Below are 27,723 nucleotides of genomic sequence, written 5' to 3'. Positions count from 1 at the left end.
TCTCACTATAAAAGCCAAATCCTGCATTCTACCATTCTGTTTTGACCAAGAATTCAGGAAAGAACTGTGGGCTGACTGTGAGATATTACTGAATATGGCGGGGGTGGGGGAGAGGGAATCCAGGATTATGTACAGTTCAGTTGTCCTGAAGGATAATTCTCCAGTTAAAGGCATCATTTGATCCATGAGTTAGCGTATTCACTGGAGGGCTAACCATTTGCCATCGTTTCTCCGCTTTAAATTCTTCACAGAAACACATGCCCAGTGATGGTATCTATTAAAGGAAAGAAGATATTGGGGGGTTGGTTGGTTAGTGAAGCAAGAAAGCCACATCATATAGCATGGCACCATGCTGGAATTGAATAGCTTTCATTACCCAAGAGAGTTTAAGGAGAAATAATTTGAGATTATTGTAAGGAATTGGTAAAGGATCAGAAGTACTTGGAATATGTGTCTGAAGAAAATAAACTTAATAGCACAAATTGGCTCATGGGATTTACTAATTATGCTAGGGGTTTCTTTCTTGAGATAATTTATTTAAAAGATTCCATAGGTCGCTAAAGATTCTGCAGGCCAATTTCTATATCTGAGCAGGAGTGTATCCAATCTTTAAGTATTATGCACAGAACGGGGATGGGACCATACATAAATCACAAAGATGCAATATCATGCTTTATGCCTTACCTTTCGAACAAGCTGGGCAAAGTCACCACTTCCCCTGGCAGGGAGACCCAATAATGGTTGAGTGAAGGAATCCAAGGATGAGCCATGGCCCACAATCAAGATGATGCCTATCATCAGAAATGTGGATTCTGAGTGTAATATATTCAAAGAGCAATCCTAAGCAGGTCTATTCAGAATCCTACTCAGCTCTATTCAGTGGGACTTACTACCGGGAAAGTGTTCTTAGGATACCACTGCAAATTTGATAGATATTAATGTATTAGAAAATCAGCATCGATTAGTGGCTGGATTAAAATCTTGTGGGATTCCTGGGTTAACTCTCCACTATAGCATGAATACAAAGGGTTTTACTCGGGAAATGACAAACACAGAAGAAATGGAGTTGCTCTTATAGTGAGGTGAGATGTAGCACAGGCAGCCAGGAGCTATAATGCAAAGTCTGACCGAATAATATCAATGAGAATTCATGGAAAGCCTATCAATATAACCATCATTCAGGTTTATGCCCCAAGTACAGAATTGATGAGGAAGACATTGAAAGCTTTTATGCAAGTGTCTAGGAAGAAATTGATCACACACCTAAACAAGATGTGTTGATAATCATAGGTTACTGGAACACAAAAGTAGGTAACAAAGCAGAATCAAATTTTGCTGGAAGATTTGGGCTAGGAGCATGAAATGAAGCAGGTGAGCAGCTCAGAATTCTGTGAAGACAATTTGTTCATTGTGAACACATATTTCAGGCAACCAAACCGATGATTATATAAGTGGACATCACCAGATGGCCAATATACAAATCAAACAGATTACATAATTGGAAGCCAAAGATGGGAAAAACTCTATTCTTTCTTCTAAAACAAAACCAGGCACTCAACATCTGCCCCCTTGCTGCTTTCTTGATTGACTTCTAATGTGAAATTGTCGAGATGTCCTGTCCCCTGGACCAAGCTCTTGTTCTCCTGGTTGCTGTTTTTCACAAGTATGCAGGTAAAGACAGTGAAAAGAACACCCTGAGCAAGAAGGAATTGAAGGAACTGATCCAGAAGGAGTTGACCATTGGGCCAACTTGAGGGATGCGGAGATTCAAGCACTGATGAGTGATCTGGATCGCAATAAAGACGACGTGGTGAACCTCCAGGAATACATGACCTTCCTCGGTGCAATGGCAATGATTTACAATGAGGCATTGAAGGGATAATCGTAGGTGAGCTCGGCTGGATCAAGGCAGCATGGCCTCAATGAACAGGAAGTGCCTCTGTAAGCAGTTTCGTGTCTACTAAAAATTGATTTTTGTAACACTGGGAGAAAAAAAAGCAGGTGCCAATTGTAGTACAGAGCATGAATTGTTAATATTGAATATTAGAATGAAGCTGAAGAAAGACACCAAAACATTCATAGTACCAAGATACAATCTAAGCAACATTCCTGAAGAGTTTAAAGGCTGTGTAAAGAACAGATTTGCATTACTAAGTTCAAGTGAATGTGCATTAGAAGAACTATGGATTGAAACCAGATATATTATCAAGAAAGAATGTGCAAAGACTATTCTCATAGCCAAAAGAAATGAAAAGCCTCTGTGAATGGCTGATGAAACTCTTAAAATTGCTAAAGATAGACAAGAAGCAAAAGTAAAAGGTATCAGAAACAGAATCAAAAATCTAAATGCAGCGTTCCAGCGACTCATATGTAGAGGCCAAAACTATTACAATAACTAGTGTCAAGAAATAGAAGAGCAAGAGTCCAGTAGCACCTTAAAGACTAACAAAAATATTTTCTGGCAGGGTATGAGCTTTCGTGAGCCACAGCTCACTTCTTCAGATACAGCTAGAAGATACACTGTGAAGTAATAGAACAACAAAAAAGGAAGAGCAAGAGATCTGCTCCACAAAATTCAAAAAATCAAAAGGAAATTTAAAGCACTGTTAAGCATGCTGAAAGATGAACACAGAAATATATTAACTGAATAGGCAAAAATGAAGAAAAGAGGGGAACAATACACTGAAGAGATGAAAGGATGACAGATTCCTTCCAAGAAGAATCTTTTGAAGAAGAACCTACAGTTTTAGAAAGTGAAATAAAAGCTGCACTGAGTACAATTGGGAGAAACAAATCACCAGGAGTAGATGGAATAACTATAGAGCTATTCCAAATCACAGAAATGGTGTCCATCAAAATCTTAATAAGAATATGCCAACAAATATAGAACACAAAACAATGGCCCGCAAACTGGAAATGCTAAATATACATTCCAATTCTGGGGGGAAAGGAGACATCAAAGACTGCAGCAATTTCTCATGTGGGTAAAGTGATGCTCAAAATCATACAACAAAGAAACATACATAGCAGTTACACCCCGAGTAAATGCTATGAACACCCGAGTTTGTATTAATCTTACTATATTATGCATTAGTTGTTTACTCAGGTGTAACTGCTGTGTATGTTGCTTTTCAGTTTGCTTTGTGGTATAATAAATAGTTGTCGATTATTAAATCATCTCTTTCTCCCCCTGCCCCCCACCCCCGATCTGATCTGGTCATCCAGTCACTTACTTCATCCCGCCCATGAACTCAGGAGGACCTAGAGCTCTAGGAAACTTTCCTGGACTCAAGATTCCCATGACTGCAGGCTAAAGCTACATTAGGCAAATATAGATGTTTTGGTACATTTAAGACTATAGGAAAAAAAGGAACATATAAATGAATTTTTAAAAGAATCAAATAAGTGATACATGGCTGGAGGCTGTTATTCTAGCACTCATAGGAGAGAAGTTCATACAGCACTCTTCTGCTGATGATTTTGTCACTATAGGTACAAAGTAGTGAAATCAAAAGTTACCATAAAATTACCTTCAGATGTACAGGAGCCAACAATCTGTTTTATGTTTGTTGAGCATCTGTTAACATATTCCTCGTAGCCTTCAGATGGCATCAGAGAAGAAAGAGGAAAATTACATCTGTTAACGGAATAATCCACTTGGTTAACATTTGTTGATATATAATAAACACGAAGTCGAACATTTCCAATCTCTGCAACACCACTGAATCCACTCAGTTGGCCTTATCAAATTTTCATTCTGTCTACAGCCAATTTTTTAATGCATTTGGAGAGCTTCTGTACTAGTGGGCTTCAGAGTGTCTGTGCCAAACTGCTGCAGCCACTGAAATGGTTGACAATTTCCCCCATATCTCCCCCCCCCACTATTTATTTTCTTCCTTGGCAGCCCCCACAGCCTCTCCCCTTTTACTGCTTCCTTCTCTCCTTCCTACCCACCAGCCAACCTTTAGCTTGCCCTACTTCCCTCCCCTGGCAGCTTCTCCCCAGGAAAAGTCTGGTCCAGTTGTGCAGTGGCTACTGGTGGCAGACTGGGCTACCACTGAGACTGGCCTGGATGTGTGGTTAATGAGCCTCTGGTGAGCAATGCTGGGCCTGTCCCTGGCGAGTCCTCCTCCACCAGGGGACATGACAGGGGAGCAAGCCTGACGTATACATGTTTTCATAGCATGCTGAGGCATTTTCTCTGTGCTGAGGAATTCAGTTTTCTTGTAAGGGTGTTATCTTCATAACACACACATGGTCAACTCAGCGCTTCTATTAAGTGAACAATTTACAGGGCTGGATCTTGCACTATGGGTATTTTACAATATAACTCCAGGAGCAAAGTTCATTACTACAACTAGTCCAATGCCTGCTGATGTTTCCTGTTCTGTTTGTGGTTTTACAAATTTTTGGAAATTGCATTAAACCACAAAATAGCTTTGCCGTAAAGAGTATTTCTTAGAAAATGGTGTGTGCTGCCACTAACTGCAGAGGATATGGAGACATCACACCTGTTTTTTTAACTGCAATTTCCCACAAACATTTTGATTACGTACAATATTCAGACAAGACGAAGAGAAGTCATTTTATCTATGTTTATCCTGTTTCAAGTAGTGGTTAGACAGAAACGACCACAAAGTCCACAAGGGCATAAAGGCAGCAGCCTGTGCCATTCCAACAGTTGTTTAGTTGGGTAGAGGGTTGCTAAAGGAAAGGGTTGCTATCAGACTCTTGTACCCAATCCTAAGACCAATGTTTAGAGTCTGGATCCTAGTTCCAGCACAGCCTTGTGCTACCTGAGGTACAGTTTACTCCATGCCTCAATTCAACCCAGTTTTGCCAGGCCTGCCTCTCACAGGATGCCACTAAAACTGCAAGATGGCATAGGATTAGGTTGCGCATTTCAGAATTAGGCTTCTGGTACCATTTAGCTCCTGAACCAAATAAACAGATGTGAGCAGTATACAGGATGGAGTCAGGAGAGTATATCAACCTTTAATTCACCACAAATTGAAGGCGTTTTAAGTATTTGGTTCAGTACTGTGTTGTTTCTCTTGGGTCAGTCATCATAACATTTATTTATTTATTTATTTATTTATATGTCTATTCATTTTTTATATTTAGGCACCATTCTAGTAAGTCACTGTAAATGTAGCACTTACTTGTATGTGGTATCTACACTGTAATTGGCCTCTGCCAGTTCCTTCCGTGTCATGAAAGAGGGAACAATTGTGTTTGTTTCCCATTTAGTCCATTCAAAGAGACCAGGTTCTATACGAATCTTAGCTTTCTGTTCTAGCTGAAGACCTGCAATAATAAAAAATGTTTTAAAAGAGGAGCTCATTCAAAATCCTAGACTTAGACCTGAGTCCTATGCTCAGTGAGTAGCTATTACTACTATCTGGTGTCATTTCAGCCTGTCAATGAATCAAAACATTCTGCTGTTGAATGCCACATCAGTGACCAGAAAAAAAGCTGTACTCCAGTACTTAATCCTAGATGAGAGGGCCAATCTGGCATGTTATCACTGAGACCTGGTTTGATGAGGACAGAAGGGTTAGCCTATCACCATTTTACTAGCCAGGATTCTCAGTACAACAGCAGGCTAAATCTAGGGACTGGGGTGGGAGGGAGTCATTGTAGTCTCTGTAATACCATCTCCTTTACTAGATGCCCTGTTCAACAGCCCCTGAATGTTGACATTTTGTATGTGGTGCTAGGATGGAGATACAGATGAAGTACTCTGCTGGTGCATAACAATCTCCCTTCCAGAGCTGTCTGAGCTGATCTTGGCATTGGTGTTGAAGATTCCCAGTTTTTTCTCCTAGAGAGTCAGTAAGCTAGAACAAGATAAGGGTTCTTTGTGAGCAGGATTCAAGTAGCACCTGAGACCACATGCTAGTTGACTGGGTCCTTCACAACTGGGCTGCTCCAACTGGGCAGAAATGGGATCTTGGTTGATCTTGGTTCATGCAGGAAATGGAGCAGGCACTAAGGAGCTGATTTGCTTGAAACCCTTTGACCAGCAAGGATCCCAACCAAAATGAAAGTAGATAGGAGGTTCAACATTGCAAAAACTTGTCTCATAATAGACCAGTTTCCAATCTCCCATTTTTAGCAAATGTCTTGGAGCAAGTGTTCACTAAATGGCTTCAGGGATTCTTGCATAAATGTCTGGAACTTTTTCAGTCTGGAGTCAGACCTGGTCATGGCACAGAAACTGCCTTGGTCACCCTGTTAGATGATCTATGCTGATAGACCAACATAGGAATTGTATATCATCTGTCCTGCAACTCTGCAGCTTTCAATTCCATCAACCATATCATTTTTCTGTACAACCTGGCCAAGATGAGCCTGGGAGAAGACTGGTTTTACTCGTTTCTTGAGAGTAGGTTCCAAAAGGTGGTGCTGGAAGAGTGCTGTTTGATCCTTGGCCATTTGAGGCACCTCAAATATCAGTTCTGTTCTCTGTGGGTTTTTAAAAAAAATCTACCTAAAGCTACTTGGAGGGATTTGGGGCACAGTACCATCAGTATGCTGATGACACACAGCTCTATTTCCTTGACACATTTCTTTTGCATTTAAATCCAGAAATGAAGTTGAGGTGCTGAACCAGAATCTAGGGACAAAGAAGACTGGATGAGAATATTAAACTGAAACTTAACAGACAAGACAGAAGTGCTGCAGGTGGGCAATAAAACTGATGTGGGAATAGGGGCTCTGTCTGTCCTGGATGAGGCAAAAATGCTCATCAGGTTTACAGTTTGTGGGTTCTTCTAGATTGCATATTGTCTTTGGACAAACAGGTGTCTGAGGTGCCTAGAGTACCTTTTACCTGGTATGTCTGCTCTGCTAGCTGTGGTAATTCCTGGAGCTAACATGCGGCTGCTGTGACACATTCCTTGGTCACATCCACATTCAATTCCTGTAATATGATTTATGTGGGGCAGCCATTAAAGATGGTTCAGAAACTTCAGTTGGTGCAAAATGTGGCTGCAAGGGTTATTACTGTGATGTGTCAGAATAATCATATAAAACCAGTTCTACTTCACATGCACTGACTCTCAATTTGTTTCTGAGTTCAACTTTAAGGTGCTGGCCTTTACTCTAAATGCCTTGGGTCCAGAGTTCCTGAAGGAGCATCTCCATCAGCCTGCCTGGATTTTGAGAATCATGCGTGGTTCCTTTCCTGCAGAAACCAGCCTTAACTGAAATTAATCTGGCTGTGACTCCTAGAAGTGCTTTTGTGACAGTTCAGCACATAAACTTAATTGTAGGCTCTTATTTCCAAAATAACGTAAAAGACATTAATGAATACTACTTTCTAAGCAATCAGGAGCTCCCCCAGTACACTTTCCATAAGTGATTCAAATCATGGAATACCCAATAACCAAACTGAACAGCCACATCAGGCAGAAGGTGACTTGATTTAAAGACGGTTTGCTTCCATTTTTGCTATAGTATCAAAGGCATTACAAAATGATGTACTAGAGGTTAAAAGGCATCCTTAGCATCTCTAGCGAATGCTTTCATAACCTGTAGGGAGAAAACTGTTTTCTTTAACAAAAATATGTTTGTTGATAACTCCAGCAAGTCACAGACCAGCAGAAGTAAATTCGAAACATTCCTCCTGTCGGAAAGACTCACCTACCTTCTAACACATGATGTGCAGTTTGGATGCAGCATAGCGCTGGGGAAGAGTATACACAGCTAATGTTCAGCTCCTTCTCCAGTAGGGCTTCCCCTGGAAGTGGGAAAGCATAGCAGATAATTCTTCCCAAAAAGAAAAAGGGAGGTATGCTATCTTCTCACACATACCAGCTTGGTTTTTGCTGCAGGGCCTGTAAAGCAGCTGTTCCGCCAGGCATATGGCTGAGGACAGCAATGGTTTTTAAATCGGTATTCCACCCAGCTGGCCTCTCTTCCCCCATTTTCTCTACTATGTGCCCGCAAATGGCCTGAAGTTGTTATGGCTGCTATAGTAGTGATGTTATTGACATTTTACGGCATCCGGTTTTATTATAAACATTTTTATGTAATATGGATTGTTTTAAATTGTTTTAGAGTGTTGTTAGCCGCTGTGAGCCTGGCTTTGGCTAGGAAAGGGCGGCTATAAATTGAATCAATTAATCAATTAATGTGGCATCCACAAATCTTACTTCCACTTGAACGCTTCTAATTTCAATACATAGTCTCCTAAATGAATTGTGTCAAATGAACACTTTTGGAACAAAGAAACAATGAGGAGAAACTCTTAAAATCTACAGGGAAATTTGACTGGAACATATAAATCTCATTAAATCTGCCCTAATAATGCCTGAAGATATTCCAGAAGGTTATGACAGCATAGTACATATGATTTCTATGAGTGTGGAATGGAACAATGTTTTTCACTGGGTTGTTTGGCTTCATAATAGCACTTTACTATCTAGGATATTTGAGGCAAAGTACTGAATGCCCAGTTACCCATGTAAAAGCAGTGTCCAGTGAGGCAGTAGTCTGGCAGAGTTTTGCTGTGGAGCAGTTAATTCCTTAACAGAAATGTGTTTTCTTTGGGAAAGTACATTGTGACATTAGACACCTGTAATCAGAACTGGGTTTAAATGATGTGGGGACTTTATGGAAGTTATGGAAAAAGAATGCCACATTTCCTTTCATAAGTTGTTTTACTGGTCAGTTTAGCAGGTGGCTTATCCAGATGTTGTACTCTGTGTGTGAGAGAGTGTTTGCATGGAATAATACTCAAAATCCTGCTTCAAAGGTGACTGATGAACTGGATTGGGTGGAAGGAGGAAACATAATTGCTGCAAGTGAATAAGTGTATTTCTGTTTGTCCTTTAAAAAACGGTATATGGTCAAATGGGCACAGGATGAAGCCACTTTGTTGAGGCCTCGCAGGTCTGGATCTGATTCGTGGCTGCAGAGGAGCCATGCATGCTGTCTTTGAGTTCCAAGAGGATTGGGGAAAGGTGAGATACAAAGTCTCCAAAAAACCCTTTTAAAAAAGCACCAGAGGCTCACAAAATGGCAAGGCATTGCTGTTAGTTTTCTTTCTAGGAAGGTCAAGGAGTGCTCCTGTACAGCAGACGTCATCCTCTAAAGTAGTAAAAATTGTTTATTTAAACTTTTATAAGCTGCCTTCCATTGAAAAAGGGCACTTGGCAGGAACATACAAAAATACTCTAAAATAAAAAAATACCCCAAATCTATAAAAATATCATCAATGAAACAGCACCATTTAGACACCAAATCAATAAAACTTTAAGCATAATAGCACATTTTAAAAAAATCAAACAAAATTATAGCTACAACTACTTCCAATTACCCAGGGGGAAGTGTTCTTGAAAAACCAGATCTCTGCTTTGTGCCTAAAAGCCACCAATACAGGGTCCAGGTGAAGCTCATTGGGAAGGGAATTCCATATTGTGGGTGCCACCACTGAGCAAATGTCCTTTGTGGTTCTCACTGACCCATTCCCTTCCTTCATTCCCACCCCACCCCCCGAAATATGCAGGTGTTACACAGAAGTAAGGATGACAGGGAGACCCAGCACTTGTGTAGCCATATTCTATTATTTGTCATGATAATAATAAAAATGAACAAAAGATTGAACCATGTGCGGAGGGGAAGCAAATACAGTTTGAATAGTGGGAAACTGATATCCCTACAACCAAAGTGCTGCATTGTGGGGAGACGTTTGGAGCCCATGCTGCACATAATCCCAGGACATCTGGACCCCAAGGAAGGGAAAAACAGAATCACCCATGACAGTTTCTTCTGGCAAAATGGCACATAAGGGAAGACTGAAGCCCCTCCTCCACCCTCAAAGCTCTCAGAGCACTTTGAAAAGGTGAGTTGTATTGGGAGACCCCTGACACAACTCTTGACAGTTGTACCATTTAGATAAGCCCTTAGAGATTCACAGTCCTATCCTCTGCTTCCTTGAATAGCTTACCTATGAGTCTAGACTGGAATATACCACAGTATGTTAAAGGAGGATCACATTCAAAGTTTTCAATGCTATCCTTGCGGTTTGGTAGAATAGCAGGGAAGTTGAGGTCTGGTCGATAATACTTGCCTGTAACAAAACAGAATGCTTTACTACTGATGCAGAAGCATTCATAGCCAAGTGCACCACTCCTGTGTCTTTCAGTGATTTTATGGACTTGCAGTACAATGACTACCGTTACAATCTCATTCATTTCCACAACAAACATTTTACCCCATGTTAGTTGAGGAATCATGATGTAAAAAACATTATTTCTGAAGCATGATCCTTTATTATTTCATGGTGACCCCATTTCAAGCTGAAAGAAAACGGGGGGGACTTGGATAGGGAGATCATTTCAATTCTCGAGTGGCATTTGTGGGAAGCAAGTGGGTGAATAATTTTTGTTGTTGTGTGCATTATTAACATAATTTAGTTATGCTTAAGTTCAGTTCATTACTCAGACCCCCAGTCTTACCATCTGAACTAAAACACTGCTGTAGCCAAGACTTCCCAAACACCTGATCAACCCTTTCTCCATGGCGCATAACCAATAATCCTCTTTGGTTGTCAGTTTTTGTAGAAAGCTGGAAGAAATTACATGACAGCTCTGCTTATTAAAATGATGTACTCTTTTAGCTAATCAGAAATTTAAATGAGCAGGAGTGGAATTTACATAGGGTCAGTGGCACTTGTATCACTGGGATAATTATGTAGCTTCACGTTGTGAGATACTATGCTGGCATAGCTGTTGGTAAGATCCATCAGGATTACTTTATCTGATGGCAGAATGAATTCTGTTCATGATAAGAATGTAAGAATGGCCTTGCTGAATCAGACTGGATATCCTTGGGAAATTCAGAAGTATGTTCGGTGTAATACATTGCCACTTAAGGCAGAATCAAACTGGCTTACAATCATCTTCCCTTCCCCTCCCCACAACAGACACCCTGTGAGGTAGGTGGGACTGAGAGAGTGTGACTAGCCCAAGGTCACCCAGCTAGCTTCGTGTGTAGGAGTGGGGAAACAAATCCAGTTCACCACATTAGCCTCCGCCGCTCATGTGGAGGAGTGGGGAATCAAACCCAGTTCTCCAGATCAGAGTCCACCGCTCCAAACCACCACTCTTAACCATTACACCATGCTGGCTTTTGAATATGGATGTTCCATTAGCTTCCATGGCTAATAGGTGCAAACATGGATGTGATGTTACATATCTAGATATGCTGCATAGCATCAATCAATGTGGATTTATTCTACTTAACCATTTTGGATTTTCAATTTCTTTTATGGTAATTACACTGAAAAGTTACGGTATCCTTTTTACATACATATGGATAAAATGTATTTATTCACCTGACATATATTGTACAAACTGACCATACAGTTTGGAGAATTTATTTTTACTTCTGAAAAGCAAGTTGTTAAAATCCCTAAGCAGTTCTGATAACACTATCTCTTTAATCTAGGACTCATGAGATGAAACAACAAAAACACAGTATCAACATTTACTTGTGCATAAACCTGTTTTACTGACAGTGGTGTTTGTGGACGTATCAAAGAGCATGATATTAAAAAGCTGGTTACCTGGAGAGTAAGCATTTTGACCACATTTCTCGGCATTAGACTCTGCTCTTTCGATTTAGTGTAAGGCTCAGTCTGAATCTTGGGAACTTGTCCCGATGATGGAATGAACACATATTCTCTGCAAGGGAAAGTTTTATGCCAGTGAAGGTGAGTGAAAAGAAAGTAAATGGTGAAGGATGCCAGACTCATGCTGCCTTGGAAGTCAAACTCAAAATCTATCCTGAATGGAAAGACGGTCACTCACATAAGACCATAAAAGGCAGCTCCTGTGAAATGGGTTCTGCCTGATGAAAAGTTATGCAGCAGTAAATCTGTAAGATTGGATCCAAAGGTGCTATTTTGTGAGCAGAAGTCAGTTCTACTCCCACCTGAGTAGCAGATGTCCTGCTTTGCAACCCACACTGTTCCAGCAGTCCCCTGACCCCCAGGTTGATACAGGGGCATGCAGAAAAGAGGGAGAAGTGGGAAAGATCTGTTCCCTGAGCAGTGTTCTCATCAGAGACCCTATTCTTAGTCTTTAAGATGCCACAAGACTCTGTATTGTTTTGGGTGCAACAGACCAACATGGCTAGCCTTCAGGAATCCAGCCCTTGTAAAGAAAACTAAACTCACAGGGATCCTTGGATTGACAATACTTCATGGATTATTGAAATAATCCTTACTCCATATACTCAGTGATAGTCTATGAACAGCATACCATATCATCTTTCCAGATTCCCAGTACCAGGAAGTTCCAGGGGCACCTTTAACAGGGCCATTTTCCTTATGAGGAGAGAAACATACACGTTGTGCACAGGAGAGAAGACAAGCACCTGGACAGGCCAAGCTGATCTCTGATAGCACTTTGTCTTTAAAGTGGTCTTTGTTCAGAGAATACTTGGAAATAAGTCCCTCTGACTTCAAGGGAGCCTGTTCTCAGGGATATCTGCAGCATTCCAGCTTCACAGCCTCATTGGTGTAATCATGCTTTGCCCTGGTGGTGTCAGGCAGGTTAACTGACCTTGTTCTTGCCAAGTCAAGCAAAAGCAAGAACCAGCAAAGCTGTGCAAGTATGCTCCACATTTCTTGGTCTGCATCTAGCTCCTTTATCCCATCCAGGTGCCCAACCGGTGGTGGAGGCAAGGAAGAAAATGGCAGGGGTCAATTTAGTAGAGGAAGCAAGAAAAGGGAAATTCTAAATAATGTCCAGTTAACGGTGGGCAGTTTTAAAAATCACTTGGAAGGGTTTTAATCTATTAAATAGTTCTGTTACTCAGTTAAACATTTCAGGCCTGTTTATTTCACATTATTCTGTTTCAATTAATTGCAAGGAGCTGCACAATTAGGGTTGCCAACCTCCAGGTGGTGGCTTGATCTCCTGCTATTACAACTGATCTCCAGCCAATAGAGATCAGTTCACCTGGAGAAAACGGCCACTTTGGCAATTGGACTCAATGGCATTGAAGTCCCTCCCCTCTCCAAACCCTGCCTCCTCAGACTCCACCCCCAAAACCTCCAGATATTTCCCAACCTGGAGCTGGCAACCCTATGCACAGTCCACCTTGGCTACCAGAAATCCTAGGGAGCCCTTGCATGTCCTTGGAACTTTCTTCATGAATTACCTACACACTTGTTGTGCTTGAGTAATCATACCTGCATCACATTCAGACATACACGTAAGCTACACGCATAAGCTGCTTACAAGCAAAACCACAGAAGCCGCTTCCCAGTGGCCCCCCCTTTCCTTTAGCACCAAGCACGCATGCACACACATTCCAAAGGCTGGAAACTTTCACATAAGGGAACGCTCCGACAGCCTCCCTCCCACCTATTCCTCCTTTTTGATACTTTCCCTTCGCCCTGCAAGGGAACACTCTGAACTGCTCAATAAGATAGGCTCCATTCATTAATGTAGCGAGGCTCACGCACGCGCTGAAGAAACTAATGACGTTGCATTTACAAACTAAAATTGGATGCTAAGAAAATGTATCATTGTATGGGAATGTCAAACGTCTATAAAACCTCTTGCATTTGCCCTGCCTCAGTGTGACAGGATCGCGGAGCTGTTTGTCTGGATCCTGGCTCACCCAGTTATGACTTCTTGGCCAATAAAGCAAGCTGTAATCAACCAACCTCCTGCCCTCATTGCTCTCATTGGACTCTATGAGAATGGGGGGAGCACATCACACTTTCAGTCTTGTCTTTACAATCATAAGGGTTAGAACCTTGTCTTCTTAAAAGATAAAAGGACAGATTTTCACATACTGAATTCTGCCCAGTGTCAAACTATGTTTTCCCTGCTACAGATCTGCAGAATACATATAGTACAGCCTATTGTATCATAATGAGGTTGTTGCGCAGGGCTGCTTATATGTCTATTATATTTTTTATCCAGCTCTTCCTCTAATGATCTCCAGGCAGCAAACACATGGTGAAGGATAACAGGACTCCCTTGGTTTCTTGTTATACCAGCAGAGACACAAATGCAATTCAATTAACAGCTGTGCACTTGTCTCATAAAGAAATCTGGAGTGGAATAATACTAACCTGTGCTTGACCCAGGTATCAGACTCATTGGCTTTCTCTGTGTAATTTTCAGGAAGAAATCCCCTACACCCAGTTCGGTGGGAGATGCCAATCACCCAGCCATCGCAAACTTCACTCTGTTGTGTTCGGTCAACATATATAAAATCCCCAGCATTTAGCATCAGCTCGTCAATATTCTGAGGTTTATACTGGAACAGTGCCCTCAAAACCTGATAAAAATACATTTTTAATGAAGACAGTAAAAATGAGATGTAGCTTGTTAAATCCCGGAATAAGCCAAAAGGGTGCTGCAAACTGTTAATTTCATTTGCATTTTCACTTCATTTGCAGCAGACTTTTCACAATCTGCAATGGATAAGAAAGTCATAAGCAAAATCATACAAAAGAAATCCTCACTGACTTCAACTGAAGTTAATAACAAGAAGACAATGTGATTTAGGCCACAGTGAGAAAGCAAGCAAATTGTATTTGTAAGGGGGGGGGGCCTTGGTGCTGAGTTGAAGACATGCTTCTGTCTATGAAGAATATGGGACAATTCACATGCCACACAGTTCATGTGATAATAATTGCAGTTGCCACTTGATGCTCTGATCACATGTTTGTGGTATGTCATCAATGAATCAAGTGTGTTATCATACTGGGAATCAAACAGTAAGAATCAAACAGTGAGAATCAAACAGATCTAATGTTTTCATCAAATGTATCTGCATCTTCAATTCTGGCATACTGGACATTGCTTTTGAGAGTAAATTAAAATATTCCTATGTAATGACGGCTAAATTAAATTTTCATTTGAGAAAGGTGGCAACTTCTAAGGTATTGCTAATTATGCTTATTAAAAAGTCAAGCAAATATCTTTAACATAAAGAAATTAAATATTGAAACATATTTAAAAAGAGAGAGAGAGATAGAGAGAGAGAGGCTTATCGCACCCAATCCAGGGAACGTTTCTGAACCCTTTATAACATGGAACATTCCTTCCTCCCCGCACCACATTTTCCCGTTTTGGTCATGAAACCGTTTTGGAAGCATATATCCCAAAACAGTTTTATAACGATTTTAAAACTTACCCCGTTCCCATAACGTTCTAGCCTTGGGTGCAATAACTCTCAGAGGCTTAGAGGACCCTTCCCTCTGCCCACGCCCGCTTTTCCCAGCTGCCTCTGACTCCTCCCCTCCTGGTCACACCTCACCTCACCTCCCCCTCTGGTCAATCTTGTGGTCACTCCTCTTTGATTTGCTTGGGTCCTCCATTTTTTTAATCGCCATCTGCTTTTGCTATCGTTGGGACAAAGGGAGGCTTGTTCGTTGAGACGAAGGGGAAGGGGTGGAAGAGAGCAGGCTACGGGATCCCAGGTGGGACCATTTCAGCTGTGCACTCCCCCGATCACATTGGGGAATTGTCTGCTCTCTACCTAGCCTCGATGAGAATTTCATGTTTTTGGAGGGGGGAAAAAACCCTTTCTTAACCTCCAAACCACTACAGCGAGCATTCCTGGCAGCCTCTGGTAACTGGAGAAATAAAAGTGTACGCTTGCAAGCTCCCCCCTTTAAACCATGATAACTTCTAGTGCACCCCCCTAATCTCTAGGCAGAAGGACTTTCCCTATTCTGCTTCTGGGTCCCAACTGATTGCAAGACCCCTCTGTTTTCCCAACCACCCAACTTCTAGGGCACACTCCCCCCCTCCCCATTAGTTTCACTAGTCGGTTGCAATGCAATCTGATTAGAGAGTTCTGTGTTTGGTTTGTGTCCGTGAGAGAACTAGAAGGCGTCGGGGGGAAATGTGAGCCCATCGTCCTATTGTCCCGTTGCACCGACGATCCCGCGCAGGTGCACCAAAATGCCGAGTGGGGAAGGTGGAGGGGAACCCAAGCAACGTCACGATTATGTGTTGCTCCCTCCATGCCCCCCTCTCTCTTGTGTGCGTGCTATTTTATTGGAGGTGCGCTCTGAAAGCAGACGTTTCAGAGACGTTAGAACGGGCAGGAGTGCAGGGGGGAAATTGGAACTCGCATCCAGGACAAACGCATTTCCTGGACTGGGTGCGATAAGCCTTAGAGTCAAATTGGTAGTTTATTATAAAACCCTATCTTTGAAACAAAATATGTGTACATTTGATGTGAACCAGTAATTTCCAGACAGTATTCTGGTCACACTATGGCTGAACTGCCAGAACGCCATGCAAAATAATAAATGTAATAATCAAAGGATCCAGTAAACCCTAAGAGCCCAGAGGAGAGGTTGCCTGCTGTATCTCTGCATGCTTTACTGTCTTGGCCTTCACTTGTTATAATCAGCTTCCACTCGGTAATCCTGCATTCAACAACTCTTGATGCAGACAATGCAGCAGAATTACTTATCCTGAGAAGAGGCAGCTTGTTACAATTCTACATGAGTCTGTCTCCAGACTAGCCTCTTTTCAATCAGGAGGAATACCAAAAGCAGTCATTCATAAATAACCACAGGAAGTGGACCCACAGGGGCAGTAATTTTTGCTCTTGCGCATACTAGAAGTAAATCTTTTGGCATAAAAATGTGAAATGTGCCTCCAACCTTAATTCAGAAAAAGTGTGGCATAGCCACCAAATTTTTTAGAAACATTGCATTGAATAATATTCTAGGGAACTTTGTCATTGGAAGCCTTTCCTCTGCATCAGTAACTGAGGATTCTCTAAAAACATATGACTATGATTCCATGAAGCCATACCCAAAGAAAGGATATTGTTCCTTTCCCCCCTACAGAACATAAAGTAATTCATTTCCAAAAACTTCTAATTCCTACTTCATTCTTCAAAGAGAGAGATATTTTAGTGATGTACCTGATAATGTACAAAACGCATGTCTCTAGAATACAGGGTCGCTATCCAGTGGCAACATTGTTTAGGATTGATTGATTTGGCCAGCTCTTCCAAAGTCTTTTGATGATGAGGATAAAATTTGTTGGCCAATGTAAGATGGAGCTGCTTCGTTGAAGGTTTCACTTGGCAATCTACAAACAACATAACCATCAAACGACATTGCAAAATGAGATTCTTAGATTATTCTCCAGTTTTTAAGATTTTACACAATTGGTTTGGGCCATTGTATCTCTAATACCCACATAGAGGCTCCAACCTGCTTATAAGAAGGGGTAGACTGATTTGCTTTAGTATCAGATAAACAGAATGCATGTGTAATGGAGATTTTCATGCAGGATTCCCACCCACCCCCCGCCCCTGCTGAAATGGCAAAGGCAGCCTTTGATCCTATGTACACACACTGGAGGTTTGAAACACACTAAGCCTAAACGTGACAATGACTTCTTTCAATGCACATTAACAGAATTACCTGCTAAGGTTGTTGCCTCTGAGGCAAATGCTGCAGCAAATGCTTTGATTATATTTGCTGGCCCATCACTAACAAAAAAGCCAATGTAGCTGCTGGATGCATGTAGGGATAGCGATATGACTGATGGAAAACAGATTGAAAATCTGTCACCAGCTCTCCTTAAAGCTTCATACAAGCCGTCAACCTTTTGGTCTTCACACTGAAAGAAAAGCAGTTGAATGCTTTAGGCTTTTAAAGAAGTCTCCTGCTTTGGACTGATTCATAAATAATGTACTATATATGTTTTAATAGCAAATTGCTGTTATAGATGGGAAGTATCCTACCTAGAGGAAGGAGAATTCCTTCTTCAGAAAAGCCACTTAAGTTGAAGGAAGCCTCGTTAGACTAGAGGAGGTCTTGAAATTAATGGGGTCGTAGAACAGAGATTCTGGGGCTGACCCTCAGAGGTGGTCTTAGCCAATGGATGACCCAAAGCAGCTACCCCTCACTGCCTCCGCCCAGCTACCCATGGCCCTGCACTATCAATGTAAAAGGGAAAAGAAGAAAAGCAAGTTCCCACTGCTGCTGCTTTGTTTGGGTCTCAGCTGGGTTGCCAAATATCTCACTGTGGTGGTAGACCTCCCACCAACAAACCCTGCTTCCCACCACCATTCTGTTGGCTGATGGGAGCAAAATAAACCAGAAGTGTTATGATTTAACATACATTTTCAGTGATACCTAGAGAGACATGATGTCACATCCAGATCATCGGGGCAGAGTAGATTTGTGTGCCCTGCAGGAGTACTGAGCGAGTTAAGCGTCAGTGTGAATTAGCAGCAGGGCAAGGAAGCCAGGGCACTAGGTCCTCATTCAATACAGGAAGGGTGAAGGGTGTAGAGGGCAGGACACTTTCATTTCCAGTGTTAAAACACCAAAAATAAATAATTAAAATACCTGCTATGAAGATAGGAAGCCAGCAGGGGTGTGTGTGTGTGGGGGGGCTATCCAGTGTGCTGCATGGAGTATCACATGTATGACTATCTGCCTGCTGGACAGAAGTCATGGGTGTGAGCTTGGTGTAGGGAGCTCCTGGCTCTCAAGGAGTGAGTTCACTTCCTTGAGACCAAAGTAGATCACCTGGATGAGCTGAGACAAGCAGAGAGAGAGAGGTTGGTAAGGACTCCAGGGATGAAATAGTCGCATCCCAGTCCCAGGGTGACAGCTCCCTGCCAGTCACGGATGATGGAGCCCTTGGTGAAGGAGGTCATCTCTTTGAGGTAAGGGGATGTGGTATCTTAGAAGGGACCCCTTCCTTGGTGGATGAACAGATATCCTCTCATGCTGAGGATATGCCTCTGAGGGGAGGGGGGCTTCTTGTATTTGGAGAGGCAATCCTTAGAAATGTAGACAGCTGGATATTTACCTAAAAGTCAGCTAAAGGATAATGTTAGAACTGGAAAAACATACTGAAAAACAAACTGCCTTGGTATTTTTAGATGCTGAGGGTGAAATTGGTCGTTTTTGTTTAAGGTTTTGGAAAATATGGACTTTAGAGAGGATTTCATGAAATGGATGAAATCAGTATATACATTGCAGATGGCACAAATAATTGTTAATGGAGAATGAACAAAATCTTGTGAGATACAGAAGGGCACAAGACAAGGCTATCTGCTGTCTCCTCTTTTGTTTATTCTGGTTCTTGAAATATTGAATAGACACAAAAGATCTGATGAGAGGATTGGAGGTATAAAAATTAAGAAGGAGACCTATAAGTTAAGAGCATTTGCAGATGATTTGGTAGTTATGTTGGAAGATCCGTTAAGAGAGCAGTTTCTTATGTCAAAGTTGAATGAATTTGGTACACTAGCAGGTTTGAAAATTAATAAACAGAAAATGAAAGTATTAACAAAAAATATGACATTACAAGACCAAATAGAACTGATGAAAAAAGGCTTTAAGGTGAAGAAAAAGGTGAAATATCTGGGTATTACGATGACAAACATGAATTGCATGTTATTTCAAAATAACTGTTAACAGACATGGAATGAAACTAAAAAGGATTTGACAAGGTGGAACAAACTTAATTATCATTGCTGCGGAGAATTTCTGTAATTAAGAAGAACATTCTACCAAGAATGTTATTTCTATTCCAAACAATACCAGTCTTGACAAATGATACTGTATTTAAGCAATGGCAGAAAGATATATCAGCATTTGTATGGCAAAGGAAGAAACCTTGGGTAAAATATAAAATCCTACAAGATGCTAAAGAAAGAGATTTAAAGTTATACTTTGCTGCCAGCTCCTTACTTTGGTTGAAGGAATGGGTTATGTTGAGAAACAGAAGATTGTTAGAACTAGAGGATCATGATTTAAGATATGGTTGACATGCCTATCTTTGGTATAATAAAGTCAAAGTAAATAAGGACTTTAATAATCAATATGTTAGGCAGGCAATCTTGAGAATATGGGATATATACAAATTTAGACTGTGCCAAAAAACTCCTTTGTGGTTATCACCAAAAGAAGCCTTACTTAGATGACAAATGATACATGAAAACAGATGGATAACATATCGGGATATGTTAGAATTTTCACAAGTGGATTGCAAAATGAAAAAGAGAGAAGAAATAATGACAGACAGGAATTGGTTTCTCTATGTACAATTACAGATAAATTTAAAATTGTCAAAAGCTCTTATGGTTTTGAAGATGGTAAAACTGAATTTGAAACAACTGTGTACAAGTGATAATCATGTCACTGTTAAAATGTATAAGCTCTTGCTGAGATATGAAATAGAAGAAGAACAAGTAAAAGACTGCATGGTGAAATGGGCTATTGATTTCAGATACAACATACAAATGGAACAATGGGAGAATATGGGTTTAAAGGGTCTTAAGTTTACTTTAAGTTCTAGTCTCAAAGAATATTTTTATAAAATGATGTATCGTTGATACTTGTCTCTAGATAAATTAGCTAAAATGTATAAAAATGTCCCAAATATATGCTGCAAATGTGAACAGCATGAAGGGACTTTACATTGCTGCGCTTCCAAACTATGCCGACAGAACTTCTTGCAGATCGCTTAAAAACAAACAAACAAATAAACACCCTGGCTCAACGTATTTGCCTATGTGGTGGGGCAGTAGAGAGCCAGCGTGGTGTAGTGGTTAAGAGCAGTGATTTGGAGAGGTGGAGTCTGGTCTGGAGAACCGGGTTTCATTCCCCACTCCTACACATGAGCGGAGGAGGCTAATCTGGTGAACTGGATTGGTGTCCCCACTCCTACACACGAAGCCAGCTGGGTGACCTTGGGCAAGTCACACTCTCTCAGCCTCACTTACCTCACAGGGTGTCTGTTGTGGGGAGGGGAAGGGAAGGTGATTGTAAGCCGGTTTGATTCTGCCTTAAGTGGGTGAGAAAGTCAGCATATAAAAACCAACTCTTCTTCTTCTTCTTCTTCTTCTTCTTCTTCTTCTAGATCTCCCTCATTATGTCTTGGCCTGTCCTTTATACATTGTTTATACAAAACAAGTTTTTGGCAAATATTCTATCTACATTGCAATCATCATCTCATGCTGATAGATTAATTTATCAGATAGGGATCCCTATATTTCCCCAAAAATGTCACTCTATGGCCTGGCGGCCAAGAAAATCAGAGAGAAGCAAATATAAATCATGGACAGCAGGATAGAATTGAATAGGTGTGTTTTAATGTTGGCTTTTAATGATGTTGGCTGGTATATTTTAAAATTGTTTTTACATTGTAATAGCCTATCTTAAACAATAAACTTGACCTGCTTGCAAGTACTGGGGACGTTCTATCAGCCCCCTGACCAAAAGGCTCAGGGTGATCTAGAGATGGAGAATGAAATCAGGGAAGCATATAAAGGTGATGAAGTATAAATAATGGGAGACTTTAACTACCCTCATATTGACTGGATTAATGCATGCTCCAGTCAAGCCAAAGAGATAAAATTTCTAGATATCTTTAATGACTGTGCCCTCGGACAGTTGGTCATGGACCCAACCAGAGGGGAGGTGATCCTGAACTTAATACTCTGTGGTGCTGCCAGTGACATAGTGCGGGATATGGATATAGTTGAGCCAATTGGCAATAGTGACCACAATAGCATCAAATTTACCTTATATACTCGGGTATAATCCGACCCGAGTATAAGCCGACCCCCCAAATTTGAGGCCAGAAAAGGGAATTTCTTATTGACCCGCGTATAAGCCGAGGGTCAATAAGAAATTCCCTTTACCGGCAATGCTGCGCTCTAAAATGGCGGCCACCATTTTAGAGCGCAGGGCCCCTGCCCCAGGTCGCCCTCCCGCCTGCCTCCCGGGCCCTCCCTCCCTCCCGACCCACCCCAACCAACCCCGACCCACCCCGACCCCAGTGCCATCCAAGGGGGGGAGGGGGAAGAGCCCCTGAACCCCCTACTTACTGGGAGACGCGGCGAATCAGCGGCGGCGGCGCGGCCTTCCTGGGCCGGCAGGAGGCCCCTCCAGGCCCCTGGAGGAAGGCGCCTGGGCGCGTGGGTGGTGGTGGCGCGGCCGGCAGGGGCCTCCTGTCGGCCCAGGAAGGCCCCTGCCGGCAGGAGGAAGGCACCCGGGCGCCTGAAAGCCGGCGGCGTGGCCGGCAGGGACCTCCTGCCGGCCAAAGAAGGCCCCTGCCGGCAGGAGGAAGGCGCCCGGGCAGGGACCTCCTGCCGGCCAAGGAAGGCCCCTGCCGGCTAAAAGAACGCGCCCGGGCACGTGGGCGGCGGCGGAGCGGCCGGCAGAGGCCTCCTGCCGGCCCCTCCAGGCCCCTGCCGGCCGGAGGAAGGCTCCTGGGCACGGCGGCAATGGCGGTAAGTCCCCCCCTCCCTCCCTCCTTCCCCCCTCTTCCCCCCTCCCCTCCCCTACCGTATTGACCCGCGTATATGCCGAGTTCGGCTTTTTCAGCCCTTTTTTTGGGCTGAAAAACTCGGCTTATACGTGAGTATATACGGTAATTTATATGTATGTGGGAAAGTGCCTGGGAAATCTCACACAATTACCTTTGACTTTAAAAGAGGGAGTTTCTCTAAAATGAGAAATCTGGTAAGGAGGAAGTTGAAAAGAACAGTTAGGGGGGCTAAATCTCTGGAAAAGGCTTGCGGGTTGCTCAAGTCCACATTACTAGAAGCTCAGCTAGATTTTATACCGCAGGTCAGGAAAGGTGGTAATAAGTCCAAGAGGTCACCACCATGGCTAACGGGTAAGGTGAAGGAAGCTATTAGAGAAAAAAGGCTTCCTTCAGAAACTGGAAGGATTGCCCAAATGAGGCAAACAAAAGCAAACACAAACTTGTACAAAGGAAATGGAAGCAAACAGTTAGAGATGCAACAAAAGATTTTGAGGGACATATCACTAAACACATCAAGACCAAAAATAACAAATTATTTAAGTACATTAGGAGTAGAAAACCAGCTAGGGAAGTGGTTGGACCATTGGATGACAATGGGAGTAAAGGATGTTTCTGATGATTCCTAGAACTGCCCTGGTATCAACTTCCAGTCAGTACAGGAGGCTATATTTGTGTTTTTTTTAATTATCAAATGTTGTTGTGCCCCCCCCCCCCAACAACTCTCTCACCGGTTGTCTAGCACTACTCGAGCACCTGGCTTCTAGCAGTAGTGGCTCCTGCCAACCTCACACAGGATAAGGGTGGTGGTGATAGTGGTTCTGGGGCCCTATCTTGGACTTTCCCAGGTTTCCAAAATAACTAAGACTTTCCCAGCTTGGCTTATAAGTTTTGCACATAAAGACTAGATAATAAAAATAGATCTGGTTGCATTATTGATCCATAATATCACTTCCATCATTATAATACTATGAAAGTCTGACTCACTGTAAAGAATTCAGAAAGGGTAATGTGTGGGAAAATTTCCTGGGCTTTGTTTTTTCCACATTGTCGTTTGGTTTCTTTCCAGAATTCAATTAGTTTGTCATTCAAAAGCCCAGTTGGGCACAAATACAGGGCATATTCCTGAGGAATTGGATCATCCAAAGAAGGATCATTGCAATGGGAATGCAACCTGTAAGCAAAAGGGCAACAGACAAAAACCAATAAAGAATTAACAGGGTCTGCAAGCAACAGGGTCTCCTAGCAGTTCCATCATCATCTTCAGATTCTCAACAGTAGGATCCTGTACAGCCTGGGTGGTGTCTGTTGCTATCCCACAGGGTTCTTCCCCTGCAGAAAATGGTCACTTTAGAAGGTGGAGTCTGTGGCATTATACCCCCCTGAAGTCCCTCCCTCCTCAAACCCTGCCCTTTTCAGGCTCCACTCCCAAAATTTCTAGGTATTTCCCAAACCAGAGCTGGCAAACCTACTTCCCCACTTCCCAGAACAGGTAAAGTTGGTACCTTCCTTGAGGTCTTCTGGCAAGGCTTTAAAATGGAGCTGTTTAATAGAGCCTTTGGGGCAGTTTGAAATTTATAGACAAAGATTCTGGCTTATCTGTTTTAATTTTTTGTTTCAGTGTTGCATGGTAATTGTTTTTATAAATGATTATTTTTGCATTCTATTTATTGCTGTTGTTACCTGCCTTGATTTGTGACTGTCAAGAGAAAGGCAGGGCATGTGTGTGTGTGTTAAGTGTCATCATGTTACTTTTGGCTTATGGTGACACTATGAATTAATGTCCTCCAAAATGTCATATTGTTAAAAGCCTTGCTCGGGTTTTGCAAACTGAGGGCCATGGCTTCCTTTATAGAGTCAATCTATGTTGGGTCTTCCTGTTTTCCTGCTGCCTTCAACTTTTCCAAGCATGATTGTTTTTTCCAGTGACTCTTGTCTTTTCATTATGTGACTAAAGTACGATAGCCTCAGTTTAGTCATTGTAGCTTCTAGGGAGAGTTCAGGCTTGATTTGATCTAGAACCCACTTATTTGTCTTTTTGATGGTCCACGGTATCCATAAAACTCTCCTCCAACACCACATTTCAAATGAATCAACTTTCTTCCTCCAGGGTCATCTTGTCCAACCCCCTGCACAATGCAGGAAATTCACAAGTACTTTCTCCCACACCCCCAGTGACACCTCCTCCATGCTCAGAAGATGGCAAAACAACAACAACAACACCTTCAGCTTTCTTCATTGTTCAACTTTCACACCCATACATGGTAATGGGGAATACTATGGCATAAATTAACTTGATTCTGATTGCCAGTAACACATCCTTACACAATCACTTAAGAATCTTTTTGAGCTCCTTCATGGCAACCCTTCCCAGACGCAGGGTATATAAATACTCTAAACAAATAAAGTCTGATGGTATCTTGGAGTATCATCTCCTGTGATGTCAGACTCTGTGGAGGAGAAAACCTGAGCAACGACTTAGATGTATGCAAGTTATAACATTGTTCCACCACACTCACCATTTCGCTGCCTCTTCTACTGTCTTTTGTCCTGTAGCTGCCAAAGCCTTTAGCCTAAGAAAAGTGCAATGAACTCATAGTTAGAAAGAAAGCCACACTCACATTTCAACTGTGTTTTCTTTCCAGATACTCAACTTCGTGGAAACTTTCTGAATACAACTTACAACACTGGCTAAATTAAGGTTCTGATGCAGAAAACAATTCTTCTTGTGTTTTATTTTTAGCAAGTTGTTAGCTTTTCCATTCTTTAAATGTTATGAATATCACATTTTTAATTGCTCAATTACTTGATTAACTAAGACTTCAACTTTTTAACATCTGTGCCTTGATTAATTGGGGACACCTTTTAAATTCTGATTATGAGCATGCCAGTAAAGTACACAAATATACAAGTTGCAGATTTATCAGATGCACAAGCTTAATTGCATTCACTGCAAAGCATTTGTGTGTAGGGTTGCCATCTTTTTTTCTGGCCCTGAACTTGTGTCTGGCACACAGAAGGAAGAGAAGTAAAGCTTTTTACATCATATTATCTGAATGCCAGGGAATGCTTTACCTGTTTCATTACTTCATGTTAGGTTATGGAACAGAATAATTAAAAGTGTAGCAAATCTATGCATTTCCAGGTTACATGCCATATGTTTTTCCCAGTGTAAAAATGTCCAAGTGTGAACATATAATTTAATTCTTATAATGAATATGCAAATTACCAAAGTCCCATATAAAAAGGTCAGTAAAGATCAGGAAAAAATCTTAAGATCTGGAATTTGGCACATTAAGATTTATATCCAAGCTATCCTCATCGACACAGGCATTGTGATGTCATAACTTGAGAACCATATTGTGGGAGAGGTTAATGGGGGTGCAGCTTAATTTACTGTTGTGTTTCTCGTAACATTTTCTTGATTAGCCTATTTTTGCACTAACTCAGGTCAGTAGAATTCCCTGGATTTTTATGGAGCACAGATCACTGTTATCCTTAGCAACTTGAGTTTTGCTTTCTGTTTCTCTTTGGTCCCATACTATACTGCTTCAGGACATTAAATCATCCTAAAACCTGTTTCTGCTAGCTCTTCCTTGGGAGACATTGTGAGTCTGTGGTTCAGACCTGTCTTTTAAAATTCTTTTATAATGCAGTAAGTTGCCGGTGCCATCATGGAAGGATATGGTTGGGCAACTGCTGAGACCCCATATCTCAGTAGAGGGGCTACTGCCAACTTCTGGAGCCCCCTGACTCTGCTGCACCTCTTGCTCCCTATTACCATCTGTTCATCCATTTTCTTATCTAAGGTATCTGGCAGTGACATATTCAAGGTGCTATCTCACTTTCCCTTTTCCTGCCCTGGAAATAGCTCAGACGAAGTGGTTGGTTGAGGCCGTGGTGAGTCCCATTGAGGGTGCCTTACTTGAGAGCCCTCATCTTTATCACTAATAATTGTCATCATCAATCACAATAAGATTTCCCAAGTTCCCCTGGAGGCTCCATTAATTCTATGATGCTTTTGCCTCAGCTCAGTGATTGTGCACCTGCTTTGCACAAGTTCAGTTCCTGGAATCTGCAGTAAAAGGTAATAAATAGGTGATGTGAAAGACTTCTGCCTGAGACCCTGGAGAGCTGCTACCGGTCAGAGTAGACAATACTGACCTTAATGGACCAATGGTCTGATTTGGTATAAGGCAGTTCCTATGCTTAGTTACTTCTAGGCTTCCATCCCCTCTCCCCCAAACCTTGTCTCCTCCAGGATTTGAAACTAGCTGCAGATGGAATGTTGAGATCTATTTCAGTTTAATATGTATAGACTTCTAAAAGGCCCAGAAGAATTTATTCCCATTATGTCTGACATGGGGGGGGGGATTTAGAATCCTCTTGTGATACCCAAGGAGACAATTAAGTGTCATTCCAAATCAGATACTAGAAATGAAGTATTCATATTCCCAAAGGACCTTTTAGGATTTTGGACTTTTATTTACAGACAGGAGACTATTTGTGACAGTGTAATAGTGAAAGAGGTACTCACGCTGTATGTGCAGGGACTCCAGTCGCCAAAAGTGGTTCCAGTAACGACTGGGACTGGATACTTCTGGTTTTGTACTTGTTCAAGATCTTGGCATAGAGTGTTGTCTCTGCCTCCGCCATCTCTTCTTTTTTCTTCTGTGAATGCATGTAGCCAAATGTACAAAGGAAGAAAGGCAGAGTCTGCTAAGATTAAAAAAAGCTAAACCTCAAAACCTCCTATAATCTGCTTGACACGAGCTGATATCCTGTTTTTACACCAAGTTGTGGTTCTTAGAATGATTACTGTAAGAAAGCTGAAAGGGAAAAAGTGAGTGCAGTGTTTTTTATGTACTAGCTGGGGGTGGTAAATCCAGTGTAAACTGCACATCACCATCAGAATTATCTACATACTTAAACTTTCAGTGCCAGTCATTTAATTATATCTGCATTTCCCAAATAAAGATTCTCTGTACCCAAATAGTACCTGTGTCAGTATGAATAAGATCATAGTAGAGGATGTCTGTTTGGTGGCCTAGTGAGAGCCTCATTATTAGGGTTGCCAGGTCCTTCTTGACAACTGGCGGGAGATTTTGAGGGTGGAGCCTGAAGAGGGCGGGGTTTGGGGAGGGGAGGGACTTCAATGCCATAGAGTCCAATTGCCAAAGCGGCCATTTTTCTCCAGGTGATCTGATTTCTATCGACTGGAGATCAGTTGAATTAGCAGGAGATCTCCTGCTACTACCTGGCAGTTGGCAACCCTACTCATTATGTTTAATGCAGACATCAGTTTTGAAAGACCACCTGCTACCAGTCTCAAGGAAGGGCTGAATATTAATCAGCAGGAAACAGAACTGAATGTTGATTGGTTGGACTTGGATGACAAGACACTGGTGGGTGAGTCCCGTCC

General features: G+C 41.9%; 1 protein-coding gene and 1 pseudogene across 1 annotated transcript; one reads left to right on the top strand and one right to left on the bottom strand.

Moving 5' to 3' along the window:
- Nucleotides 1-136: 136 nt before the first annotated feature.
- Nucleotides 137-26,957, bottom strand: UBASH3A (ubiquitin associated and SH3 domain containing A). Its single transcript, XM_056858533.1, has 14 exons — nucleotides 26,839-26,957; nucleotides 24,821-24,874; nucleotides 23,289-23,475; nucleotides 17,432-17,630; nucleotides 16,924-17,093; nucleotides 14,102-14,310; nucleotides 11,576-11,693; nucleotides 10,467-10,575; nucleotides 9,956-10,078; nucleotides 7,652-7,744; nucleotides 5,163-5,307; nucleotides 3,531-3,637; nucleotides 685-791; nucleotides 137-274 (listed from the first exon to the last, which is right to left on the bottom strand). Exons 1-14 carry the CDS (start codon nucleotides 26,955-26,957, stop codon nucleotides 137-139), a joined length of 1,878 nt encoding a protein of 625 aa, XP_056714511.1.
- LOC130485358 (protein S100-A6-like) lies at nucleotides 1,611-1,882 on the top strand (annotated as a pseudogene).
- Nucleotides 26,958-27,723: the final 766 nt, after the last annotated feature.

This window comes from Euleptes europaea, chromosome 12 (assembly GCF_029931775.1).
Source record: "Euleptes europaea isolate rEulEur1 chromosome 12, rEulEur1.hap1, whole genome shotgun sequence".
Taxonomy (NCBI): domain Eukaryota; kingdom Metazoa; phylum Chordata; class Lepidosauria; order Squamata; family Sphaerodactylidae; genus Euleptes; species Euleptes europaea.
The sequence above is the reverse complement of the archived record's forward strand: the minus strand, read 5'-3'. Positions and strand labels throughout refer to the sequence as shown.

Coding starts and splice junctions, on each gene's coding strand:
- UBASH3A (XM_056858533.1), bottom strand. CDS start 26,957: ATGGCGGAGGCAGAGACAACACTCTATGCCAAGATCTTGAACAAGTAC. Junction 24,875..26,838: donor GGAGTCCCTGCACATACAGC/GTGAGTACCTCT, acceptor CACTTTTCTTAG/GCTAAAGGCTTTGGCAGCTA. Junction 5,308..7,651: donor TGCACATCATGTGTTAGAAG/GTAGGTGAGTCT, acceptor TTATTATTGCAG/GTCTTCAGCTAGAACAGAAA.